The following is a 23,590-nucleotide window of genomic DNA, read 5'->3' on the forward strand; positions in this document are numbered from 1 at the left end:
GTGCAAGGAGGAACAGGAGGAGCACTGCCAGAGCCCTGCAAAATGACCTCCAGCAGGCCACAAATGTGCATGTGTCTGCACAAACGGTTAGAAACCGAGTCCATGAGGATGACTTTCCATGGCTTTTTGCACCTCTCTTTCTTCATATGTTCAATACTTTTCCTTATTACAAATAACTTAATTTATTGACATCTACGGTTTGATTTCTTTGCCTATGGTTTCTGAATTTATTTCAACTCTAGTCTTTTCTAGCCTTGATAAATTTGCTGTCATCCTACCATGCTGTTTATGAGCTACTAGGAAAGCAACACTTGCCATCAAAAGAAGAATACTCTCTCCGTGAAATCCCTACATCTTTTGTTGTGAGTAAGACAAGGTTGTAGAAATGTTTCCTTATCAATATCCACTCTGATTATGGGAAACCTTGGAATTGTCACAGATCTTTTCCACCAATATAAAATTGTATTACTGTATTTTTAGTCTTGATTATAATTTCTCATATTACAGAATAAATAAATTATACATAATTCTCTTTTTTTTTCTTCAAGGATGTATTTGATCGTCTTGTCGTTGTAAATTCAGTCGCTAAAATCAATTCTTTGTTTAACTATGATCAGTCACACATATTCGGCTTAAGGTAAGAAAACATTATGTGCCTGCTTCTCTGAGTCTTCAAAAAACAGGAGAACCAGGAGCCAGAAGTACAAATATATAAAAAGAATCTTTATTAATACACAATATTAAAATCAGGACATGGGTACTAATGCCAAGCATTACACAGCACTACATGAAAGGGGAAGGAAAAACGCCCTAAACCAGTCCACCCCAATGCTATGCACAGTAAAAACACAAATAATAATGGGCAATTAGCCCCATGTAGTAACCCCTATAAATCGGGGTCCCACACAGCGGTATGAACAATGAACATTACATAGCAAAAAGTGATAATAGCATGGTACCAATACTTAGGGCGTTTTTCCTTCCCTTTTCATGTAGTGCTGTGTAATGCTTGGCATTAGTACCCATGTCCTGATTTTAATATTGTGTATTAATAAAGATTCTTTTTATATATTTGTACTTTTGGCTCCTGGTTCTCCTGTTTTTTGATATCTATGTTTGGAGCGATGAATTCTACAATCCGGGTTATTACCTTACATAGTCACTAGTATTCTGTCCCGGGTTTGTTTGCCATGTATTCGGATTTTCTGTTATTATTCTCTGAGTCTTGTAGTAATTATAGGATACCATACAGCGGTTTTGGTTTTTGCAGATTATTGTGTTTTTAAGACAATACATAATCAGACGGAGTTCTTTAAAAGGAATCTGTCACCCCTCAGGACATATATCACTTATTAATATGGGCATACAGGTAATAGAAATGTTAAGCTTGTCTTACCTGTCTGCCTCATATAAGTGGTCTTTTTTTTTATAACAATAATTTTTTTATTAAAAAAAAAATCTTATACCAACAGAAAAAAACTTCTTTACACAATTATATTAATATAGCAGTCATGTCCAAATTATCACATAAACTAATTCCAAATTGGATATTATAGGAGAGGGGAGGGAAAGAAAGGATCACACAGAAGGAAAATGTAAATTAATGAATAGTGGGGGTGGGGGATGAGCTTTAGGAGCTTTGATTAAAACATTTTTGTATACCAATCTGACCAGTCTGATTATGAGAAGACCGTAAGAACCAGGAAAAAATATTAAAAACCATCGTAAGTATGAGCTATCGCCAATCCAGAAGTCTCCCAAATCTCCCACTGGCGACTGACTTTTTTTTTTTATTTATCCAGTGAACCAAACAACGTTCATATAGATAATGAGAATTTATCCTACCAATGAGTTCCTCCTTTGTGGGAGTAGTAGCTTCTCTCCAGTGCCTTGCTATGCTCTGACGGTCCACTGTCAAAACATGGGTTATCACTGGAACTAGGTTTTGGGTAGAAGATCCAACCCAATACTTAAGACTGCCAAGGACCCTTCTAGGGTTAAAGGGAAACCTATCAAAGTCCTGATTAAATCTGCCACTCGATTCCAGAATCCTCTTATCTTGGGGCACCGCCACCGCACATGACCCAGATCTCGTTTTTACTGCATCCTTTCCAGCATAATGAGGAACATGATTTGTTAAATTTAGAAATTTTATAAGAGGTCAGATACTAGTTCATATGTATCTTCTTTAGTTGTTCAAGATGCTTAATGCAGGAGGAGTACCTTTTAGTAAATGTGGCTGCAGTCCATCAGTGTTCGGAGGGTGGAAGAGAAAGATTGTGCTTTCTCCCAGACAATCATATTATTATTATTATTATTATTATTATTTATTTATATAGCACCATTGATTCCATGGTGCTGTACAAGAGAAGGGGTTACATACAAATTCCAGATATCACTTACAGTAAGCAAACTAACAATGACAGACTGATACAGAGGGGCGATGACCCTGCCCTTGCGGGCTTACATTCTACAGGATGGTGGGGATGGAGACAATAGGTTGAGGGAGGATTGTAGGAGCTCCGGCGTTGGTGAGGCGGTAGCTTCGGTAGTGGTGAGTTTAAGGGAGTTTGACTGACTCCGCTGGCGAATTAAGAGTCCTATAAAACAGAGACAATCCATGCTTATTGGGATATTCTACTTTAAAGTATTTCTGCATCATGTCTGATGGGTCAGAACTCCACCAAGCTGGAAATGTACACGAATGGATAAAATGACCAATTTAGAGGTACTGATAAAAGCACGTTTGGGAATCTTGTAAAGTTGGGACAAATCTGCAAAGGAGGGGAAAACAGGGCCATCTAAGAGTTTGTCAAGAGTGCATGGTAGTGGTCTCGTTGCTGAGAAATGTTATATTCTTTCGTTGTGTAAATGATTTCTTCCAGGCTTCGGGGTGTGCGGTGCTTGTACGAAAGCCTGCCTCCAGTCTTCATTGTAATACTACCCCCACCCATGCACGTCAGTTGTGGAGCTGGAATCCTACGCCTGCACCCTGCACTCCCTCAGAAATACATACCTCATCCTGCCTTCTATGGGCGCTGCATTCAGGGATCTTCTGCGCAGGTGACTTCCACTCCAGTGACCTCCGGTGTGCGCCTCCCTGCATAGTCATCACCATGCACACATGGTTCCTAGCGATGAATGTGGGGAGAGCATACTATATTATCGGCACACACATCTGAGGTCACAGTGACTCACCGGCGCAGAAGATCCATGAATGCAGCGCCCATAGAAGGGAGGATGAGTTATGTATTTCTGAGGGAGTGCAGGGCACAGGCGCCGGACTCCAGGGCCGTAACTGACGCTGATGGAAGGAAGTAAGTATTACAATGGAGACAGGAGGCAGGGACTTCTTCCAGGCATCGCACACACCCGGACCCTGGAAGAAATCTTTAACATCAAGAAAGAATATAACATTTCTCAGCATCAAGACCATTAATATGAGGCATACAGGTAGGACTAGTGTAACATTCTATTACCTGTATGCCCAAATTAATAGGTCATATACGTCCCGGGGGTGACAGATTCCCTTTAATTTAGGTCAAATGTTAGATATTCTCCCAACATAAGATTGCAGCTGTTATTGCTTCCACTATACACAGGACATGGTCATAAATGTGAATCACAGTTTACCGCTCAGATGTTGGTACAATAGGAGTCCTAGAGTGCACCAAGTAATTAGCAAATAACGTTATTGTGCCAGTGACCGTTAGAAATTGTTCCATTTGTATCTTATTTCTAAATCTTGTTCCACCCCACAATGACGAATGTAGGTCATCTGCACTAGCCTGTTGGAAGCTTATATAGAGAAGTAGGAATATATTAAAATAAAGTGATGATGCCTTGGATACTCATTTTCTTTCTTTTTCAGATTATTGAATGTCATGTGCTGTAGTCTGGATACTCTGTTACTTCTAGAGTCCCAGTACAAAGTATGTGAGATGCTTTTTAATGCCCAAAGGGAAAACACTACAGACTCTTCCACAGGTTCACAGTAAGTGTCAGAAAACTATCCGTATTGGATAACAATATGAATACAACCGTGGTAAATTAAGGAGTTGTCTCATCATGCCAAACTGTTTTTGGTTGCCAGAGTCCATGAAAGTTCCACTTACCGTGAATGATTACCGTATGTTGCTGTGTTAACCGGCTGCTGATTACCCGTTCAAAATGCTTGTTCTTCAGGTGAAATAATCTTTTGTGGTGCATAAAAGATACGGTAATTGTTCTTGGCAGCACATCATCCTGTGTAAACAGGTCTTAGGGTACTGTCACACAGTGGCACTTTGATCACTACGACGGTACGATCCGTGACGTTCCAGCGATATCCATACGATATCGCTGTGTCTGACACGCAGCAGCGATCAGGAACCCTGCTGAGAATCGTACGTCGTAGCAGATCGTTTGGAACTTTATTTCGTCGCTGGATCTCCCGCTGTCATCGTTGGATCGGTGTGTGTGACACCGATCCAACGATGCGTTCGCTTGTAACCAGGGTAAACATCGGGTTACTAAGCGCAGGGCCGCGCTTAGTAACCCGATGTTTACCGTGGTTACCAGCGTAAAAGTTAAAAAAAAAACCGTACATACTCACATTCCGGTGTCCTTCAGGTCCCTTGCCGTCTGCTTCCCGCACTGACTGACTGCCGGCCGGAAAGTAAAAGCAGAGCACAGCGGTGACGTCACCGCTGTGATCTGCTTTCACTTTACGGCGGCACTCAGTCAGAGCGGGAAGCAGACGGCAAGGGACCTGAAGGACACCGGAATGTGAGTATGTACGGGTTTTTTTTTTTTACTTTTACGCTGGTAACCAGGGTAAACATCGGGTTACTAAGCGCGGCCCTGCGCTTAGTAACCCGATGTTTACCCTGGTTACCCGGGACCTCGGCATCGTTGGTCGCTGGAGAGCGGTCTGTGTGACTGCTCTCCAGCGACCACACAACGACTTTCCAACGATCACGGCCAGGTCGTATCGCTGGTCGTGATCGTTGGAAAGTTGCAGAGTGTGACAGTACCCTTACGCTACTGAGAACAATGGCAGCCTGTGTGAACATAACAGTCTATTTCGGACCATTCAGTGCACCTCTGAGGCTTGGGTCGTATAACGCTACACATTGTCTAGTATAGTGGAACCCTAAATATTCACTAGGGGAAGTTGTAAAGTTGTGGTTGATGGTATAATTCAAATGAAGGGCTAACTAATATATTGGTGGTTAGGTCAAGTCCACCATGAGAGCCTCCCTGTGTTAATGCCTTTTCTTTCTGGCTGGCAATCCCAAACTAAATATTCCTGCGAGTGACGTCTCTCCGAGAGCTGAAATAAAAGTAATAGAGAGCAAAATAAGAAAAACAGCTTGTGGCTGAATTGTGTAGAAATAGTAAAGCGGACAACGCTCCCCTTTTTAATCTCCAATGCTTCATCGCGGATGCTCCAGAAGTGAAACCCTGCCAGCTGTCCCATTGCAGTAGTGCCATACTACCATGTGATAGTCTCAGTCGCAGTGGTCACGTACCCTCATCAGAGCAGTGGGGGATGTACCCATTTGTAACAAAGTATTTCAGGAAAGGGTTGCGGATTGTGTTGAAGACTGTAACCTCTCCCGTTATTGGGATAATGTGTGGCCATAACTGTCATGTCTTTAGTGATACTTAGCCATTACTGTACCCGACATGTGCTCACTGCATTTCCATTCACTTGCAGGAGTATTATTATAGATGGACTGTCTGTAGAGAGAAACCATATTCTGGTGAGGATGAATGTCATCGGAGGACCACGTGAGCGCGTCTTACCGTCTAGAGTGATGCCTCAGGTGATTGATGGTTCTTACATTTCTGCAAGTTGTACATTACTTCCACTTACCGATATCTAATTACCCTTTTACACCTGGCAAATTAGCAAATATAACATGTATTAAGGAGATATCGAGTAATGTGAGAAGAAATATGAATTTTTTTTACTCATATCTTGAAATATCTCTGAGCTCCAATTTTTATCACAGCCTTAAAAGGGAATCTGTCAGCGGGTTTTTACATGTAATCTGAAGACAGCATGAGATAGAGGCTGAAACACAGAATTCAGGGATGTGTCACTTGTCAAAGAACTTGCTGTGTTTTACTAACTGTGTAGGATTTATCACTAAGAGATTAACATTGCCGGACTACATTACTCTTCCAGTGCTGCCTTCTCCTGTGATAACCAGCTCACTGTCTATGGACATTGTACATGGAGATCCTGCTGTGGGCGGGGTTAGCTTGCTCAGCTCTGCTCCATTCTAAATCTAAAAGCTCTGATTGTGTGAGAACGACTGCACCCAGTAATGGCATTACTGCTATGCAGACTGGACGTACACATTGATTTTTGGAGCGCATTTTGATTAAATGGTGTGATCCCATCTACCTACGTCAGGTCTGTTTATATGGGAACCTACACTAACAGACTTGCCTGCTATGGGCTTAGGCATCCACATTTAAAAAACAGGTAGGAACAAGCTCTAATTAAAAACATTCTTTGAATATGGTGAGTGCTCAGCCAACATGGAGGCAGCCACTTACCACCAATGTATAGTTCTATGTACGAGACTGACAAGCATCCTAGCCAAATATAGCCTAGACAGACATAAGTGTACAGATGCAGGTTGCTCTGACTGCATTGCTATACCATACAAATAGAAAGAAATACAACTCAAGCGTTAATGCAAACATTGAATATACAGTATGCACTACATTACTGCTGCTTAGGGTACTGTCACACAGTGGCACTTTGATTGCTACGACGGCACGATTCGTGACGTTCCAGCGTTATCTATTCGATATCGTAGTGTCTGACACGCTACTGCGATCAGGGACCCCGCTGAGAATCGTACGTCGTAGCAGAACGTTTGAAACTTTCTTTAGTCGTCTAATGTCCCGCTGTGGCGGCATGATTGCATCGTGTGACATAGGTGTGTACGATATTGTATACGATGTGCGCATAATAACCAATGGCTTCTACATCGCAAATACGTCATGAAATTATCGCTCCAGCGTTGTGCATTGCAAAGTGTGACCGCAGTCTACGACGCTGGAGCGATAATCATACGACGCTGCAACGTCACAGATCGTGCCGTCGTAGCGATCAAAGTGCCATTGTGGAGGGGCCGTGGCTATGTAAGCTGTGAGGGAAGACGCACCTTCTGGAGGCTCCTGCTATCCTGGTTCTAATCCTGCCTTTAATCCCCCTGATTTGCGGTCTGCACCGGCTGGAGCGGTGCCTCTGGACCCCGGGAGCCCGGTAACCCCCTTGAACGGCGACTTTGGAGCCCCAGGACGCCGGTGGCAGCGGCGCCCTGAACGAGCGACGGAGTCTCTGAGCTGCGGCGGCCATCTTTGAGTGCGGCTCCGGCGGGAAGGACACAGCCCTGGCGGGAAAGACACAGCGCTGGCGGCGGCCGTGGCCGGGTGCATTCCCCGAACATCAGCACACAGCGGGGACGCAGTGAGTCACCGAGGAGAGGAGCAGGTGCCGGGTCCGGGCGGCGGGCGGTCCCTAAAAAGGCTGCAGCCATTATTACAGTGCGCACTCCAACAGCAAGGAGAGCGGCGCTATACTATACAGCTGCGGTGCAGCTCAGGAGGTGAGCCAACACCCTGCATTAATAGAGGGGTGGTGCGGCGTGTGCCCTGGAAAATTGGGCCCTGCACCCACCTTGTTAGACGAGCTCCTGTCTGCGCCATAACTTTGGAGGGATTATCCCCCCTCCCTGCTGTTTTGCCTGTGGGGGCTGTGGGCTGCTCTGAGACTCTGTGCCTGATAAATTCTTAGCTGCTGCTCCTGTTCATACTTGGTGATTCCCTGCCTGGCTGCCTCTTTGAGGTATATCCTAGTTTGACTCTGCCCTGCTGTTGGAGAATAGACTGCCATAACCATAAGCTTGATCCTTTTGTGGGGACCTTCTGTTAATCGCCATGCAATCTTCTAAAGGAGGGGGGGCTGCTGAAAAGTTAAAGAAATATGCCAGAGACGATACTCCTGACAGTGTACGTACCCTCAGAAATAACTCCTCACAGAATCAACGCAAAAATCGCCCTTCTGACAGTAATGAGGAAAGGGAACAAGGCGAACTAACTCTTAAGCAAGCATCTGAGCAATTGATGCAAGCTATATCCCTCACTAGGTCCTCTCTCACTGAGAAAATAGAAGACGTACATACTGAGGTGGGCCGCCTGCGACATGATATGCAGGCTATGAGAGGGCGTATCTCTGAGGTTGAAACAAGAGTGTCTCAGATAGAGGACACCATTACCCCAATGGAGGCTAAGCTCTCGAAAGCCGTCGGCTCTGTGAATGCTTGGAAGCAAAAAGCAGATGACCTGGAAAACAGACTGCGCCGCAATAACGTTCGCATTATTGGCCTACCAGAACGCTCGGAGGGTCAGCAACCTGAGCAATTTATAGAGGACTGGCTTAGAACCTCTCTGGGAGATGGATTCTCCTCAACATTTTCCGTGGAGAGGGCCCATCGGGTCCCAACGAGACCTCTACCCCCCGGAACCCCACCTCGGCCCTTCTTGGCGCGTCTCCTCAACTGCAGAGACAGAGATGCGATCCTTCGCTTGGCGAGGCAGAAGAGCCCCATTAAATTTAATAATGCTACTATCTCAATCTTCCCGGACTTTTCTATGGAACTTCAAAAGCAGCGAGTCCGATTTGTGGAAGTTAAAAAGCAGCTCAGGGATAAGAACATCATCTACTCCATGCTTTATCCGGCTCGGCTCCGCATTGTCCATGAAGGCTCCTCCCTGTTCTTTACTGATCCGGCGGAGGCAACCGAATGGTTGCGGTCATATAAGGGGTCCAGTGTGCCGAACTCCTAAGCTGCTCTCCTTACTCCATGGCAACATAAATTGGAGCTCTCCGTATTGGTGCTGAGCTAATCTACAATACCGGACGCTGGTTCCAGTGAGGGTATCCCCTTTTCTATCTGACTGTAGGAGTGTACGATTATACTCCTCCACTGTTCGAGTTTTGTTTTGTTTGGGTTTTTACACCAGTTTTGACTGTTTGATATGTTTGCTAGTCGCCAATGATAATTTTGTGCTCTACGTGATGTTCCTGATCCCTGCCCGAATTGCGATGTATGTTATTCTCTTTTTTAGGCGTGGATATGGGGTCTGAGATTATATTTATGACATGGAATATACGGGGTATTAAAACCCCCCGTAAGAAAATCAAGGTATTCTCTCAGATTAAAAGGTATCATCCCCATATTGTAGCCCTTGTAGAGACACATCTGACCAGGGACACAGTTAAATGTATACAAAAGCCGTGGGTGCAGTGGTCCCTTCATGCATTCCATACCAGTTACTCCAGAGGGGTCTCTCTGTTGATACATAGAAATGTTAGGTGGGAGGCTAGGGAAGCACGACGTGACCCCGAAGGTCGCTTTGTTTTTGTACATGCCTTTATTAATACGCGAGAATATGTGATACTATGTGTTTATAACCCACCCCCGGCTAGTATATCGATTCTCCGCATGGCAATGGGTTTCTCCCTAAATTATCCTAATGCTAGTGTTATTTGTACGGGAGATTTTAACTTGGTTATGGATAATTTTAAAGACAGATTGAGACTAGATGGGGGGACGTTTGGAGGACCTTCTCCTCAATCCCCCTCTCAATTGGCGCTATTTATGAGTAATAGCGGATGGTTGGATTTATGGAGGGCACGCCACCCTGAAATAAAAGAATATACCTGTCATTCGTCAACTAGACAGTCTCTATCTCGCATAGATTACATATTTGGATCTAGTGATCTGGCATTATGGGTAGATAATATCGAACATGGTAATAGGGGGATATCAGATCACAGTCCAATCATTCTCAAATTTAAATACGGTCAGCCAAACAACTATATACCTTGGAAATTGAATCCCTTCTGGTTGAAGCTGATAGATTCTAGTGATAGAACGGTTGATCAGTTGAGCTGTTTTGTCTCTACTCACCCAGACCCCTCGAATCTTAATCTGTTCTGGGACACTCTAAAGGCATACTTACGGGGATGTCCGTCTTCCACAATTTCCTACATTAAAAGGGTGACGGCGGGGGAGGATGATGAGATGGAGCGGCGACTGAGGGATACGGAGGCCGCCTATGTGGCCAATCAGACCAGTGGTAACAGGGTGGAATGGCTTACTTCCCAAAGATTATACACCCAAAATATAGACACTAAATCGAAACGCAAACTATTTTTTACCCGTCAATCCTATTTCGAATTGGGGAATCAGGCCAGTACACTCCTAGCCTTTTTAGTACGCCAACATAATACCTCTAATACAGTATTACAGATTCGGGCACCTGATGGTTCGTTGGTATCCTCAACTGAAGAGATTCTTCAATGTTTTTGTAATTACTATAAGTCATTGTACAAATCTGATGGTGGTTTTGGTATCCCTGAATGTGTGGACTATTTATCAGACATAGCGTTCCCCTCACTGAGTCCAACCCAACAGGCCTTTATGGAGGCCGAGTTTACTCTAGAGGAAGTGGAACATGCTATAATGGACATGGCTTCCGGGAAGGCCCCTGGACCTGACGGGTTTCCCGCTGAGTTCTATAAAAAATATCGGAGCCATCTGGCACCACATTTATTGAAGGTGCTCCGGGGTATATGGGAGGGAGAATTTATGCCTGAAACCTTTTACGATGCAAATATTATTGTACTTAAGAAGGAGGGAAAGGACCCCCTGGAATGTGGGTCATATCGCCCCATATCATTGGTGAATGTAGATTATAAGATCTTCACTAAAATCTTGGCCACCAGACTAAATATGATCATACTAGACCTTATACACCCAGATCAAACTGGCTTTATGCCCGGGAAGAGTACCTCCATCAATATTAGACGGGTCCAATCAGTGATTCAATATAGCTCTTTAGAATTGGACAATAACTGGGCATTGGCGTCACTAGATACAGCCAAAGCATTCGACTCTCTTGAATGGTCTTTCCTTTCCGCATGCCTACGGAGATACGGTTTTGGGGATAAATTTATTAGAGGGATAGATACGCTATATAGGAATCCTAAGGCACGGGTAATTGTGAATAACTCTATCTCTGATTCTTTTACTTTGCACAGAGGTACCCGTCAAGGATGTCCTCTATCCCCGGCTCTCTTTGCCCTCGCGATAGAAGCGTTAGCAATACGTATAAGGTCCTCTATAGATATCAAAGGAATTAATATTGCGGATCGTGTGGATACCATTAGTCTTTATGCCGATGACATGATTATATTTATGGATAAAATAGAAGAAACGTTACCGCAAGTAATAACGACCATCGACAAATTTAGTAAAGTCTCTGGTCTCTATATAAATTGGGACAAATCTACCCTAATGCCTCTGTCTCATGCTCCGATGCCCTGTCTCGAAAACCTCTCATCGTTACCTGTAGTCTCCAGTTTCAAGTATCTGGGTATTCATATGTCCCAATATAGTCGGCTAGACCTACAACTTAACATTTATCCACTATTGGACCTGGTCAAATCTAAATTTATAGCCTGGAGCAAACTCCCCCTCTCTGTTGCAGGCCGCATTAATCTAATTAAAATGATATTACTCCCCAAACTTAATTATTGCCTCCAACACAGTGCAGTGCCAATACCCAAGTCTTTCTTCGCAAATTTAAATTCCCTAACCACATCCTTTATATGGGGAAAGAATAGACCCAAACTTAAACTATCTACTTTACAGAGACCAAAAAGGGGGGGTGGGGCGGCTTTGCCAGACTTTTATCTGTACTGTCTTGCCGGACAGGCCAAGGCATTAAGCAAATGGATGCCTAATAACTCTATACCTAATTCAGAGAGCCATTTACTTCACTCTGCCCGGATTGACTGCCCATTGGGATTTCTGGAAACAGAGAGAGTCAATGCTCCTCGTTTGCTGCCTTTGCTTCGACTGGCGAGATTGATATGGAGACAGATCAAAAAAGTTATCACATTTGCAGATGTAATAGCTGAAATGCCACTATGGCATAATAGTTATTTCCCAGAACTACTAAATCACCCATCTACTGAGTTCTGGATCTCATACGGTGTTCTTTCAGTGGGCAATGTACATGTTTTTGTATCTTTCGAACAATTACGGGATACTTACAATATTCCAAGATCCCAATTCTTCCGTTATTTACAGCTAAGGTCAGCTTTCCAATCACATATGCAAAATGTGGGTGCGGGTCGAGCGATCTCATCTCTACCTCTAATAGGCATTCTCAACTCACAAGGCCCTCAGGGACTCATTTCCTCTTTATATACATATTTGTTGTCCGTGGGAGATGGATCCACTATTAGCTCTCTTAAAGAGAAATGGGAGGGACTTCTTCCCGATACAATGGGAGAGGAATGGGAAGATATTCTAGAGTCTCCAACTAAAGTTTCTCCTTCAGTTAATAACAGGATGACCCAGCTATATATTATATATCAGACCTATTTGACCCCAACGCGGCTCTTTAAAATGGGTCGCCTCCATTCGTCAGATTGCTTGCGATGTCATGCACAAGATGCAGATTTTATCCATATGATTTGGAGGTGCCCGGTAATCTCGCACTATTGGAAAGAGGTCACGACATTATTAACATCTTTATTGTCAATCCCTGTTCCACTTGAGCCATTGACCTGCTTATTCGGGGTGTGGGATGCAGAGGCCTGGGATCACTATACTGGGATCTTTCTTAGAGAGACGCTCTTCTTGGCACGGAAGGTATTGGCGCTGAGGTGGATGGGTGGTTCCTCCCCGTCTCTCAGAGCTTGGATCGATTTGGTGAACTCGGTCGTCCCATATGAGAGAACACTGTACCAAAATAGAGGATGCCCAGGTAAATTCGAAAAAATCTGGGGTAGATGGAACTCCTCTCATCATACTCTGTAGTCTGCGCTGATTAGATACATGCACGGGAGGATGGGCTTGTGGTTCTGGGACATCGCTGGTGGAGTAGGATTCAACTCTGTTTTGTTTTTTTTCTTTTGGCGACTTACTGTTTAATGTTAACGGTTAAAGTTGTATAGTAGGTAGATTTTAGATGCTAGTGATTTAACATGCACAGTTTATCACCTCTGTAAGTTCTGGATATGATGATATTCTATGACCTTTTGTATCTGATGGTATAATTGATGATGATACATGCTAATGTGTGCATTATTTGTTTATTCTGAAATTAATAAACGAATTTAAAAAAAAAAAAAGTGCCATTGTGTGACAGTACCCTTAGACTATGCACATTTTCACACCAGTGGACAGTTATCTTATGTGTTTGGGCTTCACAAAGGATCATTTACAGCTCTATGGATCATTCTTCTATACAAATAACATTTATCAATAGCTCAATTGGTAAATGTTTATTTATTTTACTCACTTATATAGCGCCATTACTTATACAGCACTTTACACACATTATCATCACTGTCCCCAATGGGGCTCACAATCTAAATTCCCTATCAGTATGTCTTTGGAGTGTGGGAGGAAACCGGAGTACCCGGAGGAAACCCACTCAAACACGAGGAGAACATACAATCTCCTTGGTGGGATTACAACCCAGGACCCCAGTACCGCAAGGCTGCAGGGCTAACCACTGAGCCACCCTTGTTCATAATGACATTATTTATAAATATTCCAGCCTGCTTGCCTTCATTCCTTAGGAATGATGTTGGTGGTTTATATTGCTGGCATATGCAGTTGCCAGGTTCACATACAATGGTCATGGCTCTTAAACATACTTTGATTTGATCAGCTCCATGCAGTAATGACTGGCCTAAAGAGAAAGCCCGAAAATCCGCATGGACTGTGGCAGTAACATATGTTAATGTGGATAGTGATTTCAATTCACAATGCCGGATCTGGAGCAGGAGTTGGGGAATTATATATAGCTTGCTGTAAACGAGGCCTTAAAGGTGATGAACTTAGTTTATATTGGGAAAATCTAGTGACCAATTCCCTTTAAATATGTAAAAACACTGTATGCAGAGTATCAGGCTATCACCCCAATAGTGCAGTGTCATAATGGTCAATAGGGAGACGTGGCACTTCCATTGCTGCTGCTGCAGAAAATAGATACCATTCTTACTATATTTTTTTTCAAAGTAATAATTAGGGTTCATGAGTAGAAATAATTCCCATCTGTAATTTGTTTGTGTATAGAGTAACGAACCATATCCTTGGCCAATGTTTTCATCCTATCCTTTACCAAAATGCTACATACCAGAGGTAACTGGAACTGAGGATCCAAAACCAGGTAAAATATCACTACAAACAATATAAGTCACATAATTTACAGTGATTGTGCAAAGACATAACATTTTATATAAACTTAGTCTTCATTCTTTGGGTAATCATGGCTTATCTGTGCTGGCTGCTGAAATGACAAGTATGTTTCCATAGAACTCAATGAAAATTGTGGAGTGTCATGGGCCCTACAGCCAGTCAGAGCCCACTGGACTAATATTGTTAGCCTTTCTTAAGGATTTATCATAGAACTCAAAGAACCGGATAAGCCATTATAGCCATTTAATGTACAGAACCTGTGTAACATGGTGTGAATGAAAAGTAACATGTTAATAGTGGACCTTTTTATTTTCTTAGACCATGAACTCTTGAGGTTTCTCTCCTCTGGAGGCACAGACCAAAAAGCAACTTGGTTGGACAATTGTAAAAGACTGTTCTGTAAAACTATCAAATCAAAGCCTGGTGTATTAAGATGGTCAGGTAAGTGATGCGTGTTAAATTCTATATAGGCAGTAGTGCTGATGGAAGGCCATAGCTCTTGGCAAACTTGTTGTATCCAGTGCCTCCACTAACTTGCCTGTTGTATGGATGGTGGGATATAGGCACATGATAACTCTGACCCAAGAGATTGATTTTACTATATGCCAGATCTGATGACATAAGGTAAACTGCATTGTTTGTACCCAATTAGAAAGTGTAGAGGCTCAGAATAGTCATCATATACACTGCTGACAAAACTGCTGCCTACTTATGCCAACCAGCCATAATCCATAGAAAGCTAGATGGAGTCCTTTAAATTTACATACCACTAAGTTGAATTATGATGAATTTTGCGGCCAATGTGATTGTACTGTACAGGGGTTCTCTGAGAAATGTAGAAAAATAAATAACTAAAATAAATAATACACATTTAAACATTTTTCTAAATACCTTTATTATAGCAAAACCCGCAGAGGCTTGAGGAGGTCAGCAGGCTTGTCCCTGGAGGACTTGTTTCTGGTGTCTGTGGACAGGTGGTAACAAAGTCCCCGACATCCTTTTCCAGCAAAGGCCACCAGACAGAGAGACCTCTCCTCTCAGGCCAGTGTAACTTCGGTCAAAAGCTTTGGAGAGCAATTACTCTCACATAGGGTCATCGCTCCAGCCAACCCTAGGTGCTGGAGTATCCCAGTCTCACAGGATACTAGGACCGAAGACGAGGCGGACATTGCAGTGGACAGAACCTGCAGCTAGACAACATTGATAGCTGCATCATCTGGCCCTGCCGCATCATCTGGGCCCTGCCGCACATTTGTCTTGACATCTCTGGGTAACGATTGTAATGCACCACGTGTCGTGGAGGGGCGTAACTAAGTCACTACCTGGTATTCACTTGAGCCTCTAATGGTGAAGATAGGCTTGGTCGTACGTAGTTACCAGGTACCACTCCAGAGCAGTTCCTTTGTCTGCAGCAGCTGATCGGAGGATCAGGCGCAAAAGGTACAGGGGGACGAAGGCAAAGACGTGGTCAAACAATACGAGGTTAGGTTAGGCAGCACAGGTTCAATAGACGTAGCTAAGGTCAGGAGCGCAAAAATCAGGATAGACGGTAAAAAAGCTCAATAGCAGGAGGGACAGAACAACCAGGCACAAACAGGAACTAGAGACATGCTACTAGGAACCTATGTTCAGGCAAGGAGTGGTGGGAGGAGCTGCTTAGTGATTGGCTAGGGAAACCAATCTCTGCAGGAACTTAACCAATTGTGCCCTGCAAAGTCTGTCCATTTTCATTTTTTAGATTACAATTTAAATGAGAGAAAACATGCTAGCCCTTATTCCATTATATTAAGGAAAATTAAAAAGTCCTGTCTAATTCAGTAATAAAAACTCTAGCTCTTTAGGGTTAGGTTCACACAAGTGTATTTTCAGTTTGAATGCTGTAGGTGAAAAATTGGACCTCGCATGGACCAATGTTGTTTAATGGAGCAGTGTAGATGAGCGTTTTTTTTCTCATGACTGAATCTGCATGTGAAAAAATTTGCAGCATACATGGTAACACAAGACCAACTCATTAATAATTAACCAGCTTCTCCACCATGGCAGAAGACCAGCTCTCCACCCTACTGCCAAGATCACACCTCACCACCTGCACGCTCGACCTGCTCCTGTCCCACCTCATCCCTAACCTTGCCACGGTCTTCATCCCAACCCTAACACTCCTCTTCAACCTCTCACTCACAACAGGTGTCTTCCCCTCATCCTTCAAGCATGCCAAGATCACACCCATCCTCAAAAAGCCCTCCCTCGACCCATCCTCTGTGTCTAGCTATCGCCCGATATCTCTTCTCCCTTACCCCTCCAAATTACTGGAACAACACGTCCATCTTGAACTGTCCTCCCACCTCTCCTCCTGCTCCCTCTTCGACCTGTTACAATCTGGCTTCTGACCCCATCACTCAACCGAAACTGCCCTTACTAAAGTCACCAATGACCTACTAACTGCCAAGAGCAAGCGTCACTACTCTGTCCTCCTTCTCCTGGACCTGTCTTCTGCCTTTGACACTGTGGACCACTCCCTTCTGCTTCAGATGCTCTCATCTCTTGGCATCACAGACTTGGCCCTATCCTGGATCTCGTCATATCTGAAAGACCGAACATTCAGTGTCTCCCTTCCCCACACCACCTCCTAACTTCGCCCCTTGTCTGTCGGTGTTCCCCAAGGCTCTGTTCTAGGACCCCTACTCTTCTCCATCTACACCTTCGGTCTGGGACAACTCGTAGAATCCCATGGTATGCAGTACCATCTCTACGCCGATGACATGCAGATCTACCTATCCGGACCTGACCTCACCTCCTTAACAAAATCCCAGACTGTCTGCTATTTCAGCCTTCTACTCCGCTTGCTTTCTAAAACTGAACATCGACAAAACAGAATTCATCAAATTTCCCCCATCTCACTCTACCCCTCCACCAGACCTATCCATCAATGTCAATGGCTACTCACTTTCCCCAGTCCCACACGCCCGGTGCCTCGGAGTGATCCTAGACTTTTCCCTCTCTTTCAAGCCACATATCCAAGCCCTTGCCTCCTCCTGCCGTCTCAAACTCACAAATATTTCCCGGATCCGCGCATTCTTTGACCGCGACACCATAAAAACACTAGTGCATGCCCTTATCATCTCCCGCCTTGACTACTGCAACCTCCTACTCTCTGGCCTCCCCTCTAGCACTCTGGCACCACTACAATCCATCCTACACTCTGCTGCCCGACTAATCTACCTGTCTCCCCGCTACTCCCCAGCCTCTCCCCTATACCAAGCCCTTCAGTGGCTTCCTATCGCCCAGAGACTCCAGTTCAAAACCCTCACAATGACATACAAAGCCATCCACAATCTATCTCCTCCATACATCTCCGACATGGTCTCCCGGTACCTACCTTCACGCAACCTCCGATCCTCTCAAGATCTCCTTCTCTACTCCCCTCTCATCTCTTCTTCCCACAACTGCATCCAAGACTTCTCCCATGCTTCCCCCATACTCTGGAACTCTCTACCCCAACACATGAGACTCTCGCCTACCACAGAAACCTTCAAAAAGAACCTGAAGACTCACCTCTTCCGACAAGCCTACAGCCTGCAATGATTCTCAACCTACTGAACTGCCGCACAACCAGCTCTACCCTCTCCTAGTGTATCCTCACCCATCCCCTGCAGACTGTGAGCCCTCGCGGGCAGGGCCCTCTCTCCTTATGTACCTGTGTGCCTTGTTTTTTTTGCTCATGTTTAATGTACTTGTCTATAATTTGCCCCCTATTCACATGTAAAGCGCCATGGAATAAATGGCGCTATATAAATGTATAATAATAATAACAAGTTAACTGAAAGAATAAAGCAATTGCTATGGGATTCGTTCTTTTCTATAAGGCCATGTGCACACGTCGCGGTTTTTACCGCGGATCCGCAGCGTTTTTGACATATAACAGTACACACAACATATAACAGTACATATAACAGAACATACAACATATAACAGAACATACAACATATAACAGAACATACAGCATACAACATATAACATTACATACAACATATAACATACAACAGAACATTCAACATATAACAGAACATACAACATATAACAGTACATATTACATACAACATATAACATACAACAGAACATACAACATATAACAGTACATACAACATATTACAACATATAACAGTACATACAACATATAACAGTACATACAACAAATAACATACAACATATAACAGTACATACAACATACAACAGAACATACAACATATAACATACAACATATAACAGTACATACAACATACAACATATAACAGAACATACAACATATAACATACAACATATAACAGTACATACAACAGTACATACAACAGAACATACAACATATAACTGTACATACAACAGAACATATAACATACAATACATACAGTACATTCATACATTATATACAATACATACATATATATATATAGAGTACATACTCACCATCACCTTGATCCCCGAAGCCAGTGTCACCTGTAAAAAATATTAAAATAATAAACAAACACTATATTCCCTGATCCGCAGAAATCCAATTAAAACGAGTGTCCTACGGCGATCTCCCATGGAGAGCAGCAGCATCAGCTGATGCGACCGGTCTCCTGGGGCTCCAGGAATACAATGACGGAAGGTATCCTTCCGCACTGTATTCCTCCGCCATTGTAAAAAATAGTCCCTTGTCTCACTTGTGGCACTGCTGTGTGAGAAAGTTCCCACACAGCTTTGCCATAAAGTGAGAGCGTGAACTCAGGTAACCTCTTCAGTGATGCACTACAAGAGCCATTGTCTCCTGTCAGTGTGTCACTGAAGGTCTATAGAGCAGTGACATCACCCGATGTCACTGTTCTATAGGAGAGATCGTCGTGGTACACTCGTTATTAATTGGACTGCGTCAGACAGGGAGTATACGGTTTATTATTTTTAATTTTTTACAGGTGATCGAGTATGGTAAGTATGGTTAAATTAAGAATAATAAAATACTTTTTTCTGGCTGTGTCTTTATTTTTTTTTTAACTCTTTCACTACTCTAGGATTAATAATGGATAGGCGTCTTATTGACGCCTCTCCATTATTAACCCGGCTTAATGTCATCTTACAATAACAAGGTGACATTAACCCCTTATTACCCCATATCCCACCGCTACTCGGGAGTGGGAAGAGAGGGGCTAAGTGCCGGAATTGGTGCATCTTACAGATGCGCCATTTCTGGGACGGCTGCGGGCTGGTATTTGTAGCCAGGGGGGCCAATATCCATGGCCCCTCTCTAGGCTATGAATATCAGCCCGCAGCTGTCTGTGTAGCCTTTCTGGCTATAAAATATAGGGAGACCCCACGTCATTTTTTTTGGGGGGGTCCCCCTATTTTAATAGCCAGTAAAGGCTACACAGACAGCTGTGGGCTGATATTCATAGCCTGGGAGGGGCTATGGGTATTACCCCCTTCCTAGGCTACAAATATTGGCCCCCGGCCATCGGCTTTCCCCCTCTGGCGCAAAAAATTGCGCGGGAGCCCACGCCATTTTTTTCCGTTTTTTTTTTTTTTTTTTTAATTAAACGTTCATTAAGAAACGTAGGCCTCACTATTATATATCTATGGATATATCTATGGATATATCCATAGATAAATCTATCTATACATGGATATCTATGGATATATGTATAGATATATTTTTAGATATAACTGTGGATATATCTATAGATATAACTATGGCTATATGGATCTATAGATATATTTATAGATAGATAGATATATCTGTAGATACATAGATGTTTCTATCCATATATCTATCTGTTAGGCTACTTTCACACATCATTTTGTTTCCGTCAGGCAGGATCGGGCGTATTTTTGAAAAAACGGATCCGTTGCAAATAGTGAAAAACTAATGTAACTAATCTGTTTGTTTTTTTTAGAGAGAGAGAATGGAAAATGTGCTGTGCTGATGGTGCAGAAAAATCTGTATGGAAAACGCAGCAGATTCAAAAAAGGACCATGTCATTTCTTTGTGCAGGTCTGCTGCATTTCTGCACCTATTCCATAAGGGTATGTGCACACGCTGCGGATTACTCTGCAGATTTTTCGGGACTGATTTTGGTAAATCCGCAGGTAATCCGCAGAATTACCGCAGATTTACTGCGTTTTTTTTTGCTTTTTTTGTGCGGATTTCACCTGCGGTTTTACACCTGCGGATTCCTATTATGGAGCAGGTGTAAACCGCTGTGGAATCCGCACAAAGAATTGACATGCTGCGGAATAAACAACGCTACGTGTCTGCGCATTTTTTTCCGCAGCATGTGCACTGTGGATTTTGTTTTCCATAGGTTTACATGGTACTGTAAACTCATGGAAAACTGCTGCGAATCCGCAGTGGCCAATCCGCTAATAATAGAAATCTGCAGGGGTAAAAAAAGGAAGAAATCTGCCCAAAAATCTGCAACGTGTGCACATACCAAATGCAGAATGTGCACGGAAAATTCCACAGTCAAATCTGCAACATTTGCACATAGCCTTAGCCAGATATTAACTTTCAGGAAACAAACTTTCAGGAAACAAACTACTAATCTGAGCAGCTTTGCTCCCACATTCATCTTGATGATAGAGTGACCGCCGCAAAAATCATAAATTTTATTATCTGGTTGTAAAAGAATTTAACTATTTTTTAATTCTACTCCCCAAGTTGGTAATGAAGCCACTAAAGTAAATAACTCTTTCACTACAGTGTTATTGGATCTTTTGTCGGTGCTCGACTTAGGCCACAACTCGGCTGACCATTTTCCTTTAAAATAAATCTTTAGTTGTATCATATAATCTTCTGGAGAAGATATGGCCCATCAGAATTATGCGTAATGCGAAGTTAAGCCTAACAAGGATAGTAATTCTTTTAATGTAGTTTTTTTTTGGCTAACCTATTTAGTAAACACCCTATAATGAGGCAGATGGAGGCACTGTGGACACTGTCTGACCTCCTGATCAAGCAGTGTCCGTCTTTTCAGGCGTGCATAGAAGTGCCCTTGCACACAGTTTTGTGAACCTATGAAAAAAATAGACAATGCTGAACAGAGGCCAAACGGAGTCCAGAGTAACTCTGCTACCTTGTGAGTGGCTCCCTCGGGGGTTTCATCTGAATCATGTCACTCAGAGATTTAGATGGAAACCCCAAAGTGAGTGCTCTGTGTAGGGCACAGGATAAATGTGACCCCAAACATTATGTAAAATGTTCCTCACAAAATCTTCAACTCAATCCACAAAAAAAGCAAGCCCTCACTCAGGTCCGTCATCTGTTAATGGAAATATAGGGGGCTTCCACGTTACTGGTAGCACAAAGGTTCTGGAAAAGTGAAATGGCTCCTCACCCCCAATAGAAATCAAGCAAATTCTCTGCTCCCAAATCCAAATGCCTCCTCCCTTTTGAGCCCCACAGTGTGCCTAAACCACAGTTAGTGCTCCATGTTTGCCATTTCTGTAGCGATGACAGCCAGCCTAATTTACGGGTTCATGGGCTGGGCATAATGTACTGGTCACTACAACGGCAGTTTGCAATTTTCCCTCAGCAACATCCACTGCTGCTTGTTTCTGGCAAACACCCATGGAGTCAAAATCCTCACTACATCTGTAGATGTAATCCCAAAGGGGTATCATTTCCAAAATGGGGTCAATTGAGGGGGAATTCTGCTCTTCTAGCAATTAGGCCTCTTTCACATATTAGTATTTTGTCAGTATTTTTCATCAATATTTCTAGGCCAAAACCAGGAGTGGAACTTACCGAGAAAACTTTAATTGGAAGACTGACGCTTGTTCTGTGTTTTGGAGACTGTCCTGGTTTTGGCATAGAAATACTGATGAAATACTGATCAAAAAATAATGACCTTGTGAATTAGGCCTTAGAGACTCTGTATGTGGAGTCCGCAAACTATTATAGAAAATGTTGCACTCCAGGACACCTCGTGTAAAACCGTACTGCTTAGCCATATAGCGAGACTGGGGAGGGAAGGAACTCTAGTTGCCAATAACGCTCCTTCCCTCCAGAGACTCGCCTTATGACTAAGCAGTACTATACAGCCACATATGGGGTATTTCTAAATTCAACAAAAATTGTGGGACAAATTTTCCTGCCATTTTTACCCATTTCCCACTATGGAAATGTAAAATATGAGACTAAAACAACATTTTGGTGGTAAAAAATGTGGACTATTATGTTGCATAAGAGAAAGCTACTAAGGAGAGACCTGGCATTTATAGGTTACGTCGTATGTCTTACTATTAAATAACCGTACACTTGTATTTATTTTGCTTCGTAGTGTATGGAGAATTATTAGAGAAATTTCTCTCCTACGTTTATGACATTCCTTCCAACTGTGCTTTTCAACATTCTGAGTATAAAGGTAAGTTGAGTTTACCAGTAAGTTTCCTGACATGAAATCTTCAGGCTTTACTTGACAGCAGAAGTCTGAATAGTACAGTTTTGGAGGCATTTGGTTTGTTGAACGCTGCAGAACAGGATTGTTCACATCATGGCCAAAATGTCTTGGTTATAAACTGTAATGTGTGAACTAGATTTGTAAAATCGGATTTGTAATATCATTTTGGTGCTATTTTGTCTAGATTCACATTCACCAACTGAAAGCCTTACTCCATTCCAGCAACTCGGCATAAAAATTGTTATCAGGTAAGATCTAAATAACCGAAGATGTCTTATTTCCAGTGAATGCATTGTTTATAGAATCTGCTGCCTGTGTAATTCTCAGTTGTTTTGTACCACTTTTGACATAAAAAAGTGACATCTCCGTGGGGGTCTGAGTGTGGAGTCCACCACGTATCTTTACCTTAAAGTAGCAGAAGAGACTATTTGAGCACTGGGACGTTTCTTTGAGCCAGTACATCACCCACTCCGTAGCCTACCGATGTGCTATATGACAACCCATTATTAATATTATAGTATTTGTTAAGGTCCATTTAAACTACAAGATTATTGTGAACAAGTCTAGGAACGCTCCTTTCACAGTAACGTTGCTTTGTAAAAAGGCTGCCGATCATCCAACAAACAATCAAAACACTCATTCATTAGATGAAATGATCTTTTGGATTGCACCAAGAAAACCTCTTTCTCCGTAGCGCACCGTTCTGTGTAAACTGGGCCTGCTCCTTTGAGAACAATTGCAGCCTGTGCGCTCTTTAACCATCTTATTTCAGATCATTCGGTGCAATCTCCCGATATAAACAGACATTTAACCCCTATATTTACGTCATCGGCCGTGTTTCTGCTTTTGATGCGGGCAACGGAGCTGAGC

General features: G+C 43.1%; 1 protein-coding gene across 1 annotated transcript in view; it reads left to right on the plus strand.

The window, feature by feature from the left end:
* TBC1D32 (TBC1 domain family member 32) overlaps positions 1-23,590 on the plus strand; it is a 151,283-nt gene that overhangs the window by 118,702 nt on the left and 8,991 nt on the right. The window contains exons 22-29 of the mRNA XM_077295932.1: positions 243-362; positions 549-637; positions 3,872-3,994; positions 5,702-5,810; positions 14,169-14,262; positions 14,610-14,732; positions 22,601-22,684; positions 22,905-22,968. Of these exons, the coding sequence (XP_077152047.1) occupies positions 243-362; positions 549-637; positions 3,872-3,994; positions 5,702-5,810; positions 14,169-14,262; positions 14,610-14,732; positions 22,601-22,684; positions 22,905-22,968 (806 nt within the window). The remainder of the gene's footprint in view (positions 1-242; positions 363-548; positions 638-3,871; positions 3,995-5,701; positions 5,811-14,168; positions 14,263-14,609; positions 14,733-22,600; positions 22,685-22,904; positions 22,969-23,590) is intronic.

The sequence above is a fragment of the Ranitomeya variabilis genome, chromosome 3 (assembly GCF_051348905.1).
Source record: "Ranitomeya variabilis isolate aRanVar5 chromosome 3, aRanVar5.hap1, whole genome shotgun sequence".
Classification (NCBI taxonomy): Eukaryota; Metazoa; Chordata; class Amphibia; order Anura; family Dendrobatidae; genus Ranitomeya; species Ranitomeya variabilis.